The 19,502-nt window shown below is 46.9% G+C and overlaps 1 protein-coding gene across 1 annotated transcript in view; it reads right to left on the reverse strand.

Moving 5' to 3' along the window:
* The window catches only part of LOC115553642 (CUB and sushi domain-containing protein 3-like), a 251,189-nt gene that overhangs the window by 69,259 nt on the left and 162,428 nt on the right, over positions 1-19,502 (reverse strand). Inside the window, 7 exon segments of the mRNA XM_030370072.1 lie at positions 149-334; positions 3,446-3,634; positions 7,112-7,258; positions 7,959-8,147; positions 14,138-14,251; positions 17,271-17,351; positions 18,367-18,512. Of these exon segments, the coding sequence (XP_030225932.1) occupies positions 149-334; positions 3,446-3,634; positions 7,112-7,258; positions 7,959-8,147; positions 14,138-14,251; positions 17,271-17,351; positions 18,367-18,512 (1,052 nt within the window).

Consider the following 19,502-nt stretch of genomic DNA (forward strand, 5'->3'; position numbering starts at 1 on the left):
CCTCCCTCTCTCTCTCTCTCTCTCTCTCTCTCTCAGTCTCTCTCTGTCTCTCACTCTCTCTCTGTGTGTCTGTGTGTCTCCCCCTCTCTCTCCCTCTCTCTCTCTCTCCCCCTCTCCGTCTCTCCCTCCCTCTCTGCCTCCCCCTCACCGGTGCAGCGGGGGGTCTTGTTGTGGTTGCTCCAGGTGCCGTCGGCCTGGCAGGTGGTGGTGGTCAGCTCCTTGGAGGAGAGGCGGTAGCCACCGCCGCAGAAGTAGGTCACGCGCGTGGCCACCGAGTAGTCCGTCGCCAGCACGCCGCCGCTGGCCGGGGCGACGGGCGGGCCACAGGAGACCGCTGGGAGGCGCGGCACGGGGGGAGGGCGAGGGACACGCGCGCGCACACACACACACACACACACACAACACAAACATATCGTAGAGCACACACACACACAGACAGTATGCGGGAGATTGCGATGACACACACACAAACACACACCCACAGCATGGGGGACAGTGCACACACACATAGACACACACACACACAACACAACACAAACACGTCGTAGAGCACACACAGACACAGACAGCATGCGGGAGATTGCGATGACACACACACACACGCACACCCACAGCATGGGGGACAGTGCACACACATGCCGCATGGAGCACACACACATGACATGCGACCCACACAGACACACACACACACAGCCACCATGGGGGGAGATTGTGCAAACACAAAAAAAACCACAGCATGAGGGACAAGTTACACACACACACAACACAAAAAACAATCACACAGAGAACACAGATGACAGGGCACTCACGTGACACACAACAAAAAGCGCACAAACACACACACACACACACACACACACACACACACACACACACACACACACACACACACACACACACACACACACACACACACACACACACACACACACACACACACACAGAACAGAGCAGTTAGTTCATGGTACACTCATTTGTTTCCTTCAGCCACCTTGTCATCGTGCAGGGGGCCCGCCAGCGATCGGCGTGCCCCCAGTGTTAACCTGCGGGACACAGAGCTGTGCCCGGCCCACCGCGGGGCTACCTCCTCTCAGGCGGGCTCAGAGCCTCGGACCAGCCCAGGCCCGTGCGCGTCAGGGCAGGGGGGCCGGTAGGGGACGCCGGCCTCATCCCTCATTATATCAGCACCACGACGCGCAGGCTGTCAGAGCTTGTAAGGCTCCGCGACGCCACAGCGCAGGTTTGGACCATCCCTCGAGGCACGGGCGGAGGGGCGCCGTAGACGGACACGCTCACACCGGGACAGATAAAGGGGCAGACACACCGGCACGCACACCGGCGCACTCACACAGTCACAGACACACACACAGGCATACAAACAAACACACACACACAAACACACAGGCATACAAACAAACACACACACACACAAACACACCAGCATACACAAACACATACACACAAACACAGGCATACAAACAAACACACACACACACACACACACACACACACACACACACACACACACACACACACACACACACACACACACACACACACACACACACACACACACACACACACACACACACAGACGCACTCCGGCACTCGCACACATACACACAGGAGGAAACACTCACACCGGCAAACAATGGCACACCGGCACACAAACGCACATAAACACACACACACATACACACACACACACACACACACATGCACACATACATAAACTATTCAGCCAATCCTTGAGGAGCCTTAAAAGATGATGGAATAATGATTTACGAATACTTCCCATCTCAGAGGAACAGAGGGTCGGCGATGTAATGATCCTAAGATAACAACAAAAACACGAGCGTGGGAGAACGAGCGTGTTCAGTAAGTATTCAGGAACTCGGTGAGCGCTCACCCCCGTTACCTTTGGCGAATTAAGATTGCTGGTGCGGAGGGAGGGAGTTGCCTTCACCTCTGTTTGGCTGCTTCTGGGAGTCAACACAATAAACACATGCTATTCGGGAAACATATCACAAAACCTGCTAATTAGCTGACAGAACAACAGCGCATTGCACACGCAGAGGCGTGTGTCATACGTGTAATCAAAACTCCTTGCAAATCCAGTTCTTGAGATTGATTAACCTACACAGATAGATTCAGCGCTTAACATGTTCATTCACCTGGTAATGACCCGTGTTAAGTAAGCCTATATTATAATGCACATCAACATGGATACGTCATCATTACATCCTTTCCAATTAACCCATAGCCAACTCGCACAGCGGAAAAGATTTAGTTCAGATGCCTTTGTCATTTAAATTATTGCTATCAGTTCATCAGTTTAATATTAATCTCATGATGAAGAAGAGGGAGTTGATCACTGTCGTAAGGCAACCTTCCACATCAAGAAATACCGACAGTCGACATAGCCCAATATAGTTCGAAATCAACTAACGATCAGCTCTCACGTACATTGCAACTGATTATGCTTACCTTACCCCATTTGTTCATTTTATTTCACGTTTAACCTGAAGACCAATGTCCAATTTGCAAAACAAGCTGTTACAAAGGATTTAAGCCTTATAAATAATTGAATCAGAAGAATGGGTTTCTCGCCCCGGCCCGGGCAGACCAAGAGCCCCTGGAAGTTCAACAGCTGCTGGCATTAGCCCCCAGGGTGGGAGAGCATGTAAGCTCACACGAGCGCGCGCACACGTGCCATCGCAAAGCTAATTAGCCGAGTGAAACCCAACAGGAATACAGACGCCACATGCTAATGGTGAGTTAGCCATTCATTCATTTCAAGAAGTGGACGAGATGGAAAAGATGGTGGGGGGGAGGTTGATTGATTTCACTTTCCTTTCCACCTGACAGGGCGCCGGCTAGCCAATCATTCAGTAGCGTCTGCTTACAATACCAGGCCTGCACTCCCACTGAGCCCCTTCATAATCATCTGTACAAGTAGGCTGTGTTGCATGCCAAGTGTTGAGCTCGCACAGTGGGAAGTAATAAAGCAATGGGGTTGGAGATGTTCAAAGCAATGAACACGTTCCATTTGTTTTGTTGCTGTGCGATCCAGTGGTTGTGTGTTGAAAGTGAACCGCACTACTGAGCTCGCCGTCTACATGACGCCGTCTAAGTTCAGGAGCGCCTTCTTTAAAATGTTAACGCGATAATTAAGTCGCGTTTTTTCTCTTAATTGTGATTTGGTTTTCCGTGTTTACGTATCTGATTGAAGGCTGTGTGTGTGTGTGTGTGTGTGTGTGTTTGCGTTTGTGTGTGGGATGAATGTAATTGAACATCGAGTAAACTGCGAACACAAATATATAAACAGTATATCTGAATACAAATTAATATTTTACAGTTACATTTACATGTGACATTTTAGCTTAATTAAACGTAATGCTAATTAAGGCTGATTTCATCTGAAAGGAGGCCGCGGGCGCCTCACCTTGGCAGGCGGGCACGGGGCTGTCCCAGGCGTAGTAGTTGTAGGGGGTGCTCCGGCACACGGCCGAGGCCTTCCCGATCAGCTTGTAGCCGCGGTCGCAGGCCCAGCGCACCACGCTGTTCAGGTGGCCCCCCGTCTGGCTCACCACGAAGCCGTGCTGCGGGGAGTCGGGGGTGCTGCAGTACATGGCTGCAGAAAGGGGGGGGGGGGGGGGGGGGAGGGAGGGAGGGAGGGAGGGAGGGATTAAATTCATGGAGGGAGGAAGCGAGGGAGTGAGGGATGAGAGGGGTGAGATGGATAGTTAGATAGAGGGAGGGAGGGAGGGAGGGAGGGGGGGAGAGTAAGATGGAGGGAGGGAGGGATGGAGGGAGGGAGAGTAAGATGGAGGGAGGGATGAAATGCATGGATGAAGGGAGGGAGGGAGAGTGGGTTGAGGGGAGATATGGATAGTTAGATGGAGGGGGAGGGGGGGAGGGGGGGAGGGAGGGAGGGAGGGAGAGAGGGATGGTAAGATGGAGGGGGGGAGGGAGGGAGGGATAGTAAGATGGAGGGAGGGATGAGAGGGGTGAGAGAGACCAGGGGGACGGATGGAGGAATGAGATGTACGGATGAACAGATGAGTGAGAGAGCGGGGATGGAGGGATGAGGGGATGAGATTGGATGGATGTACGAATGATAGAAGGTAAAGGATTGGAGGGAGGGAGAGAGTGGAGAGAAATTGGCGCAGAGACGTAGGAAAAGTATGGATGTGTGAGGATCACAGGGGAGCACAAGGAGAAAGGAGAGAAAGCGTTACACAAGCACAATGTAAAGCATTCACAATATCTGTGAGCGCTACTGCACATTCATTTTAACCGGAAGTCTTGGACAATTGGAGGATTAAATCGAGATCGAGGTCTCACGTTAAGGTACAACTTGCGATAGTAAAAAATACAGCGTAGATAGCAAACAGCTAACGGCTGAATGCCACATGGGAACAGTAAAAGACTAAGTTGTTGCTTTGATTCTTTACTGCAAATCGTACGGATCTTGGTTTCCATGTCTGAAATGATCACCGCCATGTCTGAAATGATCACTTTCTATTCATATACCATCAATCTCTTTACCAGGAACGTACACTGAATCCTATAGGGTAGAAGGAGAACTACTTGATGTATGAAAGAGAAACACTATCGATGCTACATCTATATTATGACAGCTATAGCGATTCAACACTGGACACATAAACGTCAATAGCTCTTCCTTCCAATGTAAGTGCGCGCACGCACACACACACACACACACACACACGCACACGCACACACACGCACGCGCACGCGCACGCACGCACGCACGCACGCACGCACGCACGCACGCACGCACGCACTATACAGCGCCAGGGGAGAGGTGGTGACAGCGTACATCAATTCCATCAAAAGTTATTTTAGCATCAGCATGACTGGACATGAGTACAGGCGTTTAAGTCACAGAGGAACACCCCAAGGTCAAGGCTAAGGTCCTCTCCCTGCTCAAGTGAATTATGTCGGCAGTAGAGAGCTGGGCTTCGCTTACAAACCCCATCACGTCGACTACCTCCAACGACGAAGCCCTCCTCGGATTAAATATTATGGCGAGTCAACACATAAAGAATGGAGGCTCCTTTTGTTTTGGTGCATCAGTATGCATGCTCTCCGAAGGGGAGAGAATCCCCTAAGTTGCTCTGTTGTTGCACTGCTTGCTTTAGAGCCAATTACCAAGAGAACAACCTTTTCCGGAATGAGGCAAAAAAATAACAACAACCTTTAAATAAAAACCTGCATGCACATACTGTTGGGCTGTTTTCACTCCGGAGCTGCTTGGGTCCGTTTAATCTGTTTAATTCAAACGCAGAACGTTTCCCCCTGGTGGTGCTGTTTGTTTGGTGTGTTGACCGCTCAATCGAACTCTGGTGAGTACCAAACAATCGATTTGAAAACTGGGGTCTTCGCCCGCTTCGAAATGCACTTTGGTTCAGTTTCGTTTCAGGTGATAATGTGATCCAACTACAGGAAACAAACCTAAATACAGTCTACCTGTTTGTAAGTCGCTTTGGATAAACGCGTCTGCTAAATGCCCTAAATGTAAACGTAAATGTACCTAGGCAGAGCAGCTGGATGGTTTTGTATTACAAGAATCCATTGTTGTTTGAGATGCACATGTGATGTTTGGATCGGTGTCCAAGCTGAATGGGATGCTCATGGTGTGCATATCGGTCTAAAATCCAGATAAACGTGACCAACGCAGCTTAACATCCACTGGATGTTATAGAAAAAACTATCTTAAATAGTCACGAGAAGCCTGGCCCAGGCTTCTCGTGACTATTTGAGATCGTTTTTTCTATAATGTTCATGTTTTTATAATGCAAGAGCAAGGTGATAAAGTTTCTGTGTTTTTTCTGATACATTGACGTAACTTCAGACAAACTTATAGAACCAAATCGCGACTTAGTTTTTACACACTTTTGTATCCTCTATGATTAAATATCGCAGTGTAAACACAAACAGCACCAGGGTGAAAGTGTAACAATTTATCTAATCATCCGAACTATTGGTGTGAAGGCACCCTTAATGATGTACTGTAAATGGAAATAATAAGTAAAGAATGAATGTGTTTGTGGATAATGGTTGGTTAACCCATGCAACCTCACTCAGCCCCAGAGTCCAATCAGCCTGGCTCGGACTAGTTGGGGCTGATTAAACCAACAATCATGCGCACACACACACACACACACACACACACAACACACGCACTCACGCACACACACACACACATACACACATACACACACACAGGCTGGAATGTATTGAACAGAGTACAGAATTCTTTGCACGTTGGAACAAACAGATACCAATTAGGTTAAAGTAAAGTGATGTACTTTGTGCAAAAAAAGTATGTTCGGTACTCTGTCACTCAACTGTCCCAGCCCCCTTCAAGCAGACAGACAGAGACATAGAGATCCACACGGTTGAGAAACCACGTCAACAGAGGGAGGAAGAGCGAGAGAGAGTGGAACACACAGCCAAAGAAAAGTGTATGTACTTTCTGAATGATGAAAAAAGTCGAGGGATATGTGTCAGAGACGCTTGTAACGATAGTCGCAATTGTCACATAACTTTTTACTAACTTTCTCCCTATTTTTGAATTTTGTATACACATAGAGCCAGATCCACAATACATTTTTGAGCCTCAATTTTGTCGGTTTTTATCCCAAATAATTTTTGGATTAATGCATAAAACATCGATAAAAATGAAGTAAAGAACTCTGAAATAACATTAAAAGATTTGTAGAAAAAGTAAATTTTCGTTAGAATATAATGGCCTTAATCTTGAGATGAATAAAAGCAATATGAACGGCATTATAATCACCCATCTAGCATTTGAACCAAATACAGTTCAGCCTCCAAAGTCCCCATCCGACATAAAGAGCCTCATCCGAATAACGTAAACCCTAAACATAACGCAAGGGTTCCTACGCCTCTCCCACGTGTACTCTCCCCGTGTCACGGCCTTTGACCCCTTTTCTCCCCCTTCCTCGAGTGTGAAAAAAAACAACCACAGAAAAATAAAGACAAACTGACATTTTTCAAAAAACGTGAAAAGAGAAAAGAGGGAAAAGATTGTGACCAGGATACATACTTTGATACTCACCCACGTATCTGATGCGGAAGCCGCGCCGGTTGGTGCCGTGGTCGGACGCCCAGCGCAGCAGCAGCTGGTGGCCCGTGGTGGTGAGGTTAAAGGGTGTGTCCACGTCCCCGCTCAGAGATGCCAGGCTCTGGCTGTTGATGTTGGGGCCTGATGATTCCCCACGGAAACAGACACAATATGCACACACACACATAAACACAGAAAGGCACACAGACACACACACAAACAGAAAGAAAACGGCCGTTCGCATGAAGGATTTCCAAATCTTGGCGTGGAAAAGGAAAAGCTGCACTTGGCAACTGCAGTGGATTCCCCCGATGCGCCGATACGAGGATGCTGGGATATAAAAGGGTCTTTGTGAAGGATAGGTGGATCGGCTTTTCCCTTTTGAGCAGAAAATATCAGTTGATGAAATCAATCATTTAGCTCCAAAATCGAAATTTCTCGGAAACCGTTTCCAGAAAGGAAATAAAAAACCTATCAGATGCAGTGCCAACCGAGGAAGTGCCAAGAAACCGACTCTTTTTCCTTTTTAATAATTTTCTTTCACCAAAACAACCTGAATCCGAAGCCCCTTGCAGCAGAAAAACACAATACATCGTTTTGACGGGCCCTTAGAGAAAGAACCTTAAAAAGTACTCTCAGAAAAAGAAACACCCCCTCTCTCCCTCCCTCCCTCCTTCTCTCCCCCTCCCTCTCTCCCTCCCACCCTCCCTCTCTCCCTCACTCCATCTCTTCCTCCCTCCATCTCTCCCTCCCTCTCTCTCTATCTCTATCTCTCTCTCTCTCCCTCCCTCCCTCCCTCCCTCCCTCCGGCAGGCTCACGGCACCTCCCGGCTGAACGCACCGTCAAAGACCTCCAGGATATCAAACTCCTTCTCCGTCTGGAAGAGTTCAAAGTGCAGCGTGATGTTGTAGCCCTTCTCCACGTTGATGAGCCAGGAGCACATCTGGAGGTTGGGATAGCTGTCAGGGAACCCGGGGCTCAGGATGACTCCCGTGGAGTCGAAGCGGACCTCGTGGGCCGGGCACTGGACTGGTGTTTGGAGAAGAAGAAGAGGACGAAGAGCAGAGGAGGAGGGTGAGCGTGATGGCCTAGAGAGCACAAGCAGGGCTAAGCAAATACATCAATAAATAAATACATAAATAAATAAATAAATGGAGAGAGGGAAGAGTGCAAGGACGGTTGAAGGAGGCAATCATGTAAAAAAAAAGAAACGGGGTGGGGAGGGGGTCGAGGAGCGAGAGAGAGAGGGGAGAAAGAGAGATGAGCGGAGGGGAGGAAGAGAGATGACACAGGGGAAGATGTACAGGGTAGGTGAGAGACAGAGGTGATGAAGCAGAGAAAGGGGGGAACATGAGGGTAGAGATGAGGGATGGGTTATGGAGGGCAGAACACGAGCGAGAGAGAGGGAGAGCGGGAAGAACTCATCTAGAGAAGGGAGAAGACATGACAAAAAGGGGCCCACAGCGAGTTTGGGGGATTTTATTGAAATAACTAGTCCTGAAACAATTACATTCCAGCCCGACTCCTACTGCCCCTCAGGGCTAAACTGCTCCGTCGGCGGTTGTCACGACGATCCCCTGATATCCATCAATCAAGCGATCCTTCCGAGGCGTGCATGACAGGTAACTTTGTACAAAACAATGTATAAATAAGCGAGAGATTGTGTGTCCTTGTGGAATTCAGGATTTAGCGTCTGGAGTATGTTTGCCCGTGATCTGTGGGTAGTGCATCTCATCTCCGTGGCACGCCGTGGATAATGATCAAAGGTAGGTTCTCGTCTCGCCTTTCTGTTCAAGTCGTGATCGGAGAAAAGGAAGGAGTCCTTCTTAACAAACATAACACCTAGGACAGGTTAAAGAAAACGATATGCCGGGAGTGTATCGATGTGGGCTGGGTTGCTAACGACTATGAAAAAAACGACTTAATGGCCACTGGAATGACGTGGGAATGTGGTTTGAACACGGCTTGTTAATCCCTGGAGAAGAGGATTCCCATTTCTCCCCGGGGATGAGGGAATGGGGGCAGGGTCAGCCTTTTTAACTAGCACCTCAGAGACGGGCACGCCTTGAATATTTAGCTTATTCCCCCCGAACACGCAGGGAGAGCGGATGCATGTGGGGTAAGTTCTCCCACATGCATATCTTTGAGGCACCTAGGGGAGGTGACCTGTATAAGCACCAGGTCCTCATCCTGCTGCCAAACTACAAGCACAACCACCACCTCCACCACCGCCAGCGACACACTCAGCGAAAGAAACAGGCATCTAATTAGAACGATATAGATTAGCTAGTCATTAGCAATAATTATGCTAGCCAGTACAATGACTCAGTGACAATGTTGCTAATGCCTTGATGAATTAGCGCTGCCATCGGTGTGTCCGGGGAACCTTTTTAGAGAAAAGGTAAGCAAGACGACAGAGCTCACGCGCACCACGTCAAAGTGCACCTTTGTCCCCCCTCATTTATCTAAATAGACCGTTACACTCCTTGAGGGGATGAATAGCGCAACCTAATACATCGCTTCTCTCTCACACACGGGTACTTGTGTCATGGCCGATCGATCCAGCAGTGTCACGACCTTCACGGTGAAACAGCTATTCCGCAAAAGAACATAATTTGATTCCCCTCCCCCGCAGTCCGTATACTACACCGAAGCTATTGTAAATTATTTTATTGCAAATCGTCCGATCGCAGAAAAATATCCTTCCCCCGCGCTCGGTCTACGACAGGGTTATAAACGACGGCCAGCCGCTGTAAATGGTAAATGGACTGCATTTATACAACGCTTTTCTAACCAGTGGCCACTCTGGTTAGAAAACAATGCTTTACAATATTGCCTAACATTCACCCATTCATACACACATGGAGGGTTCACCGTTCAACCGTGCAAGGCGACAATCAGCTCGTTGGGAGCAGTTAGGATGAGGTGTCTTGCTCAGGGACACCTCGACAATCGGCGGGGAACGAACTAGCAACCTTCCGGTTACCTCCTGAGCCACATGCCGCCCCGCTGTGTTTTATCAGTTCCATTGTGCTTTTGCCGCCGAATTCATCACCGTCTCGTTTCGGTTCGTACCGAGTGCGTCAGAGATAATGAAACGGCCACGTCTTCTCCGCTGGTCCTTTCAGAGTGTGTCTGAGGCTGCGCTGCCGAGCGACATTGAGTGTGGTACACACACTGGCCAGATTGTGCCTTTTATGCTCTGCAGTATTATGCCGCTGGGGGGTTTTAATACCGCATGAGTCAACACACTTGACATATAATGTACAAATTTGACTCAGAATGGGGCACTAAAATGATGTGACAAAGGGCTCTCCGAGAGCTAAATATGCACGGTGGATGCCAGTGTTTAACTTGCATTGACACACTGGCGCCATAATCTTGAATAATACAGTGTTGCAGGAAAACAAGCTGCGTCTTACTGCGAGGCATGAGGCTGGCGGTTTAAAAAGGGCTTTAGGGGATCTTTCGACGTCTTTGAGGATCCAGGCACGAGTAAAGCCATATGTGTACTCATGTGATGGAGATTGTAAAGCACAGTGGTTGTGGAGCCCAAATGTTGTTGGGGGACTTCATGTTGAAACTGACAATCTAGGGGAGCAACTGTTATATATGTGTGTGTGTATATATATGTGTGTGTGTGTATATATATATATATATATGTATATACATATATATATATATATATACATATATATATATATATATATACACATACATATATACCTGTACACACACACACACACACACACACACGCACACACACACACACACACACACACACGCACACACCACATCTATATTATTACAACTCGCCCCTTCAACACTTGGCCATGGACATAAATATGTCAATTGCTCTTTCAATGTAAGAATGCCCACCCACCCACACACCCACACATATAGGGTATAACAGTAGCACTCCTAGATTTCAGTTTCAAGATGAAGGCACCAAACAATATTTTGGCTCCATAACTACTGTGCTATATATATATATATATATATATATATATATACACACACACACGCACACACGCTATATATATACATATATAGTATAAATTCACATATATTCCTATATATATCTATACACACACACACACATATATATAAACACACATATACAAATATACACGTATATATTTCAACATAATATACTCATAACACCTTCATATGGGTGAGCAGCACCACCATCACAGCGTATGCTGCACATTAACCACCGCAATGCAAGCATTCCACTTGGCATTCCGTTTCTTGTGGCTTTTCAAAGAGAAAAAAAAAGGTTCTTTAAACTAGAAGTGAGGCGGGAAACATGGGATAAAAAAGTCTCGCACTACAGAGTCTGCCACTGCGACGCGGCAACAGGGGAGGGCCCAACCACAAGCGCGTCAGCCAATCGGCATTCTGCTTAGCGGAGGCTCTAACCTTAATCCAAAATCACCTTTTCTTCTGATTGTGCGTGTTTGTCGTGAACACCGAGGTTACAGTGACACGAGGCGGAAAAACGGATGAGTGGAGGGATCGCAGCGAGGTTGGGGGGCGTGGTAGGTACTGAGAAGGAGGTAGGATGGTGGGGCAACACGGATGAGTTGGCAGCAAAACAAGATCCGGCAGCGGCCCGGGGGGAATTGTTCCTTAACATCCATAGATCGCTTTAGCTTTTGTAAAGTAATCCTTGAAAAGGTGTGTGCGTGCGTGCGTGCGTGCGTGTGTGTATGCGCGTTTGTGCATGCACGTATTTGTGTTTGCGTATGTTTATGTGTGTGCGCACGTGTGTGTGAGTGTTGGCTAGCATGCAAGGCCACGGTATTATCACCCAAGCATGAGACACAATTACCTGCACGAAACAGACAAGCTGATGAAAAACAAAAGGTGGGAATTAAGTGGAGAGAAAAGTATTTTCTCCAGTCCACAATTTGCTTTACAGGCTAACCGTGGATGCTGTGGAAGAATGCAGCGGGAAAAGGAAGACCTTAGCCCTTTGGTAAGCAATTCTGTTTGCTGGAGATGAGGCAAAAAATAGCAATAGCAAAAGAGAAAGAAATTGAACAATAGCACAAAGTGATCCTTGAAACGGCCGGGGGTATATTTCTAAAATAGTCCTAACAATGTCGAAGCGGTGCCTAACGCTGTGCACAGAAATCCACCTCGATCCGAGCGGAAATCCTATTAACAACTTCAGTGGCGCCTTCCCGGCGCTGCTACATATCACACCGGGCTGAAGCAGCCCATCCACACGCGTGTGAAGCCACTCAGCCCAGATTAGGTTTATCTTCATCCGAACATGCCGATACGAGTGCCCGCGTGAACGGAGCCTTGTGCCCGTGTCTGAAAGTGAAAATAACATCGCAACCGCGGTCGTTGAATAATCTTCCGTAGACTTGGATCAATAGCCAATCGGTTGATCGATGGAATCACAATGAAGCCTTTTAAAATAACCATAGGAGCAAATCCTACCAACCTGCCAGTTAAATCCAGAGGGAAAAATGGAAATGGGTTCTTCACCCGAGCTCACCGAGTGGGCGAACCAGCCTGTCAGGTTTGCTTATTAAATCAAAATGTAAATGTGAAATGGCTTTCGAGAGGGCTTCGTACTTCTTTAAGATTGCGTATTTGGAACAAAAAACATCAACGGTATGATTGATCCTCGGGGATATTAAATACGTCGTGAGAACGAGTTTCACCAGCCGTTATTACCGTTAAACGGCTCAAAGTCCTACCCTTATGGTCCCCCTCTCTCAGAAACCCCTACCCCAGCCGGCTTTCAAGAGCCATCTCCAAATGTCATGTTGAAATACTGTGGGACACACAGAACCTACAATACAGCTGGTAATTCAAAGCGAGATTGGCCAAGGTGAAGATTAACTGTACTGCCAATTATAATGCTCCAGCTGACACATTTTATTCACCTGCGATTTTATTAAATCTCACCCTGAGCACACGACAGAATGGAGAGCTGCCAATGTCACATCACGTTGCCTTAATATATTAGACGCTATTTGGAGCTTTTTAAAAACATTCATATTCAAGGCTGTGGATTTATTGAATAGAATGAACATCGCAGGTTTGTTTGTACAATACTTGTAGTGACGTGTGAAGTCACTGATCAAAATAAGGGTTTAAACCTGCACAGCTGGCCTTGAGTAAGCAGATTGACGTTTGTAATAATAAATAAGTAACACAATAAACATAATGGGTATGCAACTATTTTTCAGCATCGTAATGTCTTTCTTTATTTTGCCGTGTTCGTCATCAGACCAGACAAACAACAGCCAACAACAAAAAGGGAAGAAAAGCAAACCTTGAACACAAACAATAAACGCAGCGATGGTATTGAGCGGTCGGTGATAAAAGGGCCTGATCGAAGGACAACATGACAACCGCCGCGTTAACTTTTCACAACAAATTAGGGAATAAGTGATGCACCGGTATTACAAATGAAAAAAAGACGAAGAACTACTCAAACAAAACCCAGCTTCCTTCGGGAGGGTCCTGAGAGTCGGGCTTATTGGGTGTGAGGGGCCCTGATAAATTAGAACGGGGAGCCAGAGCACGCCTGCTTGGAGCCCGCTCGCGGTCTGGTAAATGATGCATCGAGAATGGATGCCGCGGCTCCCTGTGACCGACCGCGACAGATTGGCTTCGGACACATGCGCGTCTACGCGTGCCAAGAAACACACAGACAGGTGCTTATGGAGTTTGGTGTGTGTGTGTGTGTGTGTGTGTGTGTGTGTGTGTGTGTGTGTGTGTGTGTGTGTGTGTGTGTGTGTGTGTGTGTGTGTGTGTGTGTGTGTGTGTGTCCGAGAGACAGTGAGTGAGAGAGTGAGTGAGAGGAGGGGGTGGGTACATAATATATCCACACAAACATTGACTTACTTTCTCCCTCACATAGACACACACACACACACACACACACACACACACACACACACACACACACACACACACACACACACACACACACACAACGACAGACACACATGGACACACACACCCACACACACATATACATGCAGGCCAACCTTGGCAGACGGGCGGCGGTCCATCCATCTGCAGCCTCTCTCCGAGCCGGCAGGTCAGAATCTCACTGCCCACCAGAGTGAACCCTGGCAGGCACGAGTAGCGGATAATGTCCCCTGTGAGAACATTTAGACACACGCAGATACGCAGGCGCACACACACACACACACACGCACGCACGCGTGCAAACACACACACGCGCAAACACACACATGCGCAGAGGCACAGGCATGCAATCACACACGCAGACACACACAACATTCACACACACGCACAGATACACAGTCCCACCGTACCAAAGACACACACACACACACACATAAAAAAGGCAAACACATTCACACGTAAACAAAGCCACACATGCAATCGCAATCACATGCAAGCACACACACAAACACACACACACACACACACACACACACACACACACACACACACACACACACACACACACACACACACACACACACACACACACACACACACACACAGGCCAAACAGACACACACAGAAACACAAACACAAAAAGAGAATATGTTAATTATGGCATAATCAGTATAAAAACTTCTACAATACGATTCTACAATGATCTAAATGTTTTCCGATTTGGAATTATATTCCCATAGTTAGCATAAGCACTGCATTAATAAGACTCTATAAAGCCTGTGGACAGCTGCGGGCATCTGGACAGTCACACAGGCCAGCGAAAGACACACACCAGTATAGGCATGCAACAACACTTCCCACTCAAAAGACCAGACGCTGGTTAGGCACTGCCGTCGTCCAACAAAACTGCCAAGCCCCGCTCAGCCATCACAGCAGCACCCCTCCTCTGCAGAGACCTCATTAATAATATCTCTAAAGCAACACACAACGTATTATGGAAGGGACAGGGCTGAGCAGAGTCCACCCGAAGTGATCAAAACACCCTCATGGGGCGAGGAGAGGAGGAACGGAGAGAGAGAGTCGAAGGAAGGAGAGAACAAAATGGAGTGACAGGGCTGAGCCTGGACACACAGCAACACAACCCAATGTAAACAAAGACAATTTGTGTGGGTGTGTGTTTGTTTGTGTGCGTGTGAGGATGTGCGTGTGTAAGAAGTGGGTGAACAGGCAGACGAAGGTGACTGTTGCAGCATATGGCCCAATGAATATATAATACTGTCACTCCCCTTCAAAGAGACAGAACAGCTGTAAATGGAACGACAACTCGGATTTACAAAGGCATGAATACACAATCACGGTGAGGTGAAAGACGGCTTACTTCTAGAAACAAAAACATCAGTATCAGTAGACCAACTTCAAAGAACTACACATTGGATCAGTGAGGATCTAAAAACAGGATCTAGCAACGCATAATAAACATCACATATCACAGAAGGGATGTTGCAAGTAATCACATGGACTATCGCCTCAGAACAATGTCAAAAAAGGTATATTGATATACCGTGTGCGCCCAGCCCTGCTAAGGGAAACACCTGTGACAGTTTGGCTACACCTGCGACCTGTTACCTCACCTCGACCGATGATTCTACACCTGTGTGAGGGCTGCAACCTAATACAGTGTGACTACCGTGTACCTAGTGCTTTGATGCTTCAAGCCTACAAGGGCTACAAACTGTGATGGTGTGACTGCAGTGTGTCTACAAGTGCTTTGATGCTTCACTTATGTAAGGGCTAGAACCGATAGTGGTGACTACTCTGTGTCTACCAGTGTTTCCGGTTTACACCCGTGCCTTTCTGTGGGCGAGGGGCGCCCCAGTGTCGACACCCCCAACCCAGCTCTGTCTATTTCCCCATCTGAGCATGACAGCGTGTGGTGTGGCGTGCTTTAATCTTCTTTTGATGTATTTTCTTCTCTTTTTATTGCAGGTGGTATGCTGCAATATGTCTTAGAATATGCTGACTCATTTTAGATTGGTTTAGAGAAGACATTTGTGTAATATCAAACTGAGTCTTACATTTCAAACATGCATTTATCAAGTCACGTGGACCTATCAGTTACGATCAGAACTATAAGTGACGCAATGTTAAGCAGAGAATACACCCCAGACAGAAGGGCTCTGGTAAAAGCTTACATTATTTAGTAGATAAGTAGACTATGATACTACTTATAATGCAACAAACAAAATATATAAATACACGAAAGAACGAATAATTAGGAATCTAGCAGTTGAGAAATGCTCTCTGCACTTGTGGTGTAGTGCGTCCAACACATCAACGCTCACAATTATTTTGTCGAGTTTTACCGTAAATCCTATCGTTGAATGTGAATGATTGTCTAAAGAGACATTTGCTGTAGTTTGTTTGTTTAAGAGCGACAGAATGCACACTATCATATCCGCAACGATGTCAAATCAACGTTCAATAATACATCTGCCTGCGTCATAATTTGCAGACTATACAATTTATACTGACAGAACACAGTTATATTTCACATCAGCGCTATCTTGAGTGATCTCCTCCGCTCCGAGCGTAGTGCTGCTATCGGCCGGGGCTGGCTTTGGATGGTGGCTCTGTGGGCCGCAGGCTCACCACAGCTTTGTGGGCGCGTGCCTTCGCGGCCATTTCATCTCGCGTCTCTTTTTTTTTTATATCTCTGGCGGATGGGCGCTCGTGCTCCCACTTCCTGCCACATATCCTGTGTCCCTGATATGCATCTCAAAGTCAGCTAATACCCCCCCCCCCGGATAGACCCCTGATCGTAGGGGTGGGGTTTCAATCCCCCGCCAGCCCAAACCTCGCTGAATGGTGTAGCTTGTACTTCCTCGTAACGTGATTAGAAGTCAATCAAAGAATGCTGACAAAGGAAAAATAAGCTATTCTTTAACATTTGTTTCGTGCTTATTTACTTATTTTTGCTACTACTATGCTACTGTGATTGAATACATTGTAAATACTAAGTTGATCATTTATTTAAGATTTGCTATTTTCTTTGCTATTTACTTTCATTTTGAGCAGATCTTTTTTATATCTTTTGGGGTGTTGTGTTAAACTTATGTCTAGTTTTTCTAATTGTCCATCACACAAACCACGACCGGAAGTTAAATTGCATGCCATATATACTGTGTTCAATTCCGCCATCATATCTTTGATCCGGACACAAAAAAACAACGAAACAACAGCGTGACAAACCTATTTCAAACTCCTCGTTGTCCGCCAGGATGTTGGCGTTGACCACAGGCGCCGGTGGCTGACATATTCTCAGCTGGTACGCTGGGGGGAAAGAGAAGGCACGGGTGAGAGACACGGCAATCAGGCCGCCTGTGATCGCATGAAAACACATCGCCTGTGAGTGTGTGCGAGAGACGGTGTTAGCGGACCGTAGCGGCTGTGTGAGTGTGTTGTGTGCATCTGTGAATTCCTTTTCCCCCTCAGCCCCATTCTTACCCACCCTGCCCATCAGACTAGAACTAGATTAGACCATAAATTGCCGTCTATTACGGCCGCGGTGTAATTAAAGGATCATTGGTAATTTAACCAGTATCAGGTACTCTTTAATCATTCATCAGTGGTGCTGCTGCCCTCTCTTCTCCCCCTCCTCCCTCCTCCAACCCTCTTTTAATAGCACGGCCAGAGAACGGCCATCGGAAGCCATTCATCATTCATCATTAGAGGGGAGAGGAGTGCAGGCCGACAGGATAAGGAGCGGAATAACAGCTCCGACGAAATAAATAACGGGAAAAATAGCACAATGCGGCAGATGGAAACCGGGGGTGAGAAAATAAGGGCACAAATCTAAGTAAACAGGAAGTGAATGGGCGACTGAAGAGTTTCTTGTCCGCCCCGCGCTCACCATTAGCACCCACTCATCCCCACAGGAGACCCTGGTTTGGGCGCGGGGATCAAATGAATAACTGCCATTATCGCAATTTGCCGATGCCATTATAGGGATGGGGATAGCGAGAGGAAGGTGTGTGTGTGTGTGTGTGTGTGTGTGTGTGTGTGTTTCTGTTTCTGTGTGTGTGTGTTTCTGTGTGTGTGTGTGTGTGTGTGTGTGTGTGTGTGTGTGTGTGTGTGTGTGTGTGTGTGTGTGTGTCTTTCTGTGTGTGTGTGCGTGTGTGTATGTGTTTCTGTGTGTTTCTGTGTGTGTTTCTGTGTGTGTATGTTTGTGTGTGTGTATGTGCGCGTGTGTGTGTGTGTGTGTCTGCGTGCGTGTCTGTAGTTATTTTTGCAGGAGTGAGGGAGGGGAAGAAGGGTGGGTGAGGGGCGGGGAGAGGGAAGAAATTACCATGGTAACACAGCACGAAGAAGCCGCTGGTGCTGAAGTCGCTGTGGAACTTGATGAGGATCTGGTTGGCGGTGGTGGACACGCCCTCTTGGGCAGAGTTTCCGCTGAACTGGCCAATCTGGGGAGAGGCCTGGTCAGGGCCGTCCCTGCAGAGAGAGAGAGAGAGAGAGAGAGCGAGAGAGAGAGCGAGAGAAGAAGTAGACAGAGAGAGAGACAGAGAGAGAAGTAGAGACAGAGAGAGAGACAGAGAGAGAGAGAGAGAGAGAGAGAGAAGAAGTAGACAGAGAGAGAGAGCGAGAGCGAGAGCGCGAGAGAGAGAGAGAGAGAGAGAGAGAGAGAGAGAGAGAGAGAGAGAGAGAGAGAGAGAGAGAGAGAGAGAGAGAGAGATTAGAAGCAATCTTACCTAATGTCACTTAGTTAGTTATTTAGTGGAGATCAAGGAACACCGGGGGTCATTTCAGCCTCTGAATGATATTCTGTCAGAGCATCAGACCTCATTTTGGACATGAATCAAAGCAATCAAAAATCCCTCTTTTTATTGATATGAATATTAGTTCATGTTAGCCCAAGAGGCAGCAGGAAATAAAGAAAGGCTTGTTTTGCCTCTCACATAGTCTGACGTAAAATTAACAATAAGGGTAAATAGTAGAGCTGTCAGTTAAACGCGTTATTAACGGCGTTAACGCAAACCAATTTTAACGGCGTTAAAAAATGTATCGCGCGATTAACGCAATTGTTTTATTTAAAAAAAATAAAAAATATTAGTTATTTTTTTGGCTCAAAACATAGAAGCAGTAGCCTGACTGCTATGTTCAAATGACATTTGTTCAAAGCAGTCGTTTAATTGCACTATAGGCTCTTTTTTTGTATCGTCCTGTTTTGATCAGTATATGCCAATGTTGTTATCAATAAAAAATCATTTGCACAAGGCAAGCCGATGCACTTCACCATGTTGATAAGATAATTAAAATGTTAAGAATTATGGGACAAAAAAATCAAGGGATATTTAGCATAGAAAAATAATTTGCGATTAATCTCGATTAATCGTGAGTTAACTATGACATTAATAAGATTAATCACAATTAAATATTTGAATCGCTTGACAGCTCTAGTAAATAGTAGAAAATAATGATATA

This window comes from Gadus morhua, chromosome 11 (assembly GCF_902167405.1).
Source record: "Gadus morhua chromosome 11, gadMor3.0, whole genome shotgun sequence".
NCBI lineage: Eukaryota > Metazoa > Chordata > Actinopteri > Gadiformes > Gadidae > Gadus > Gadus morhua.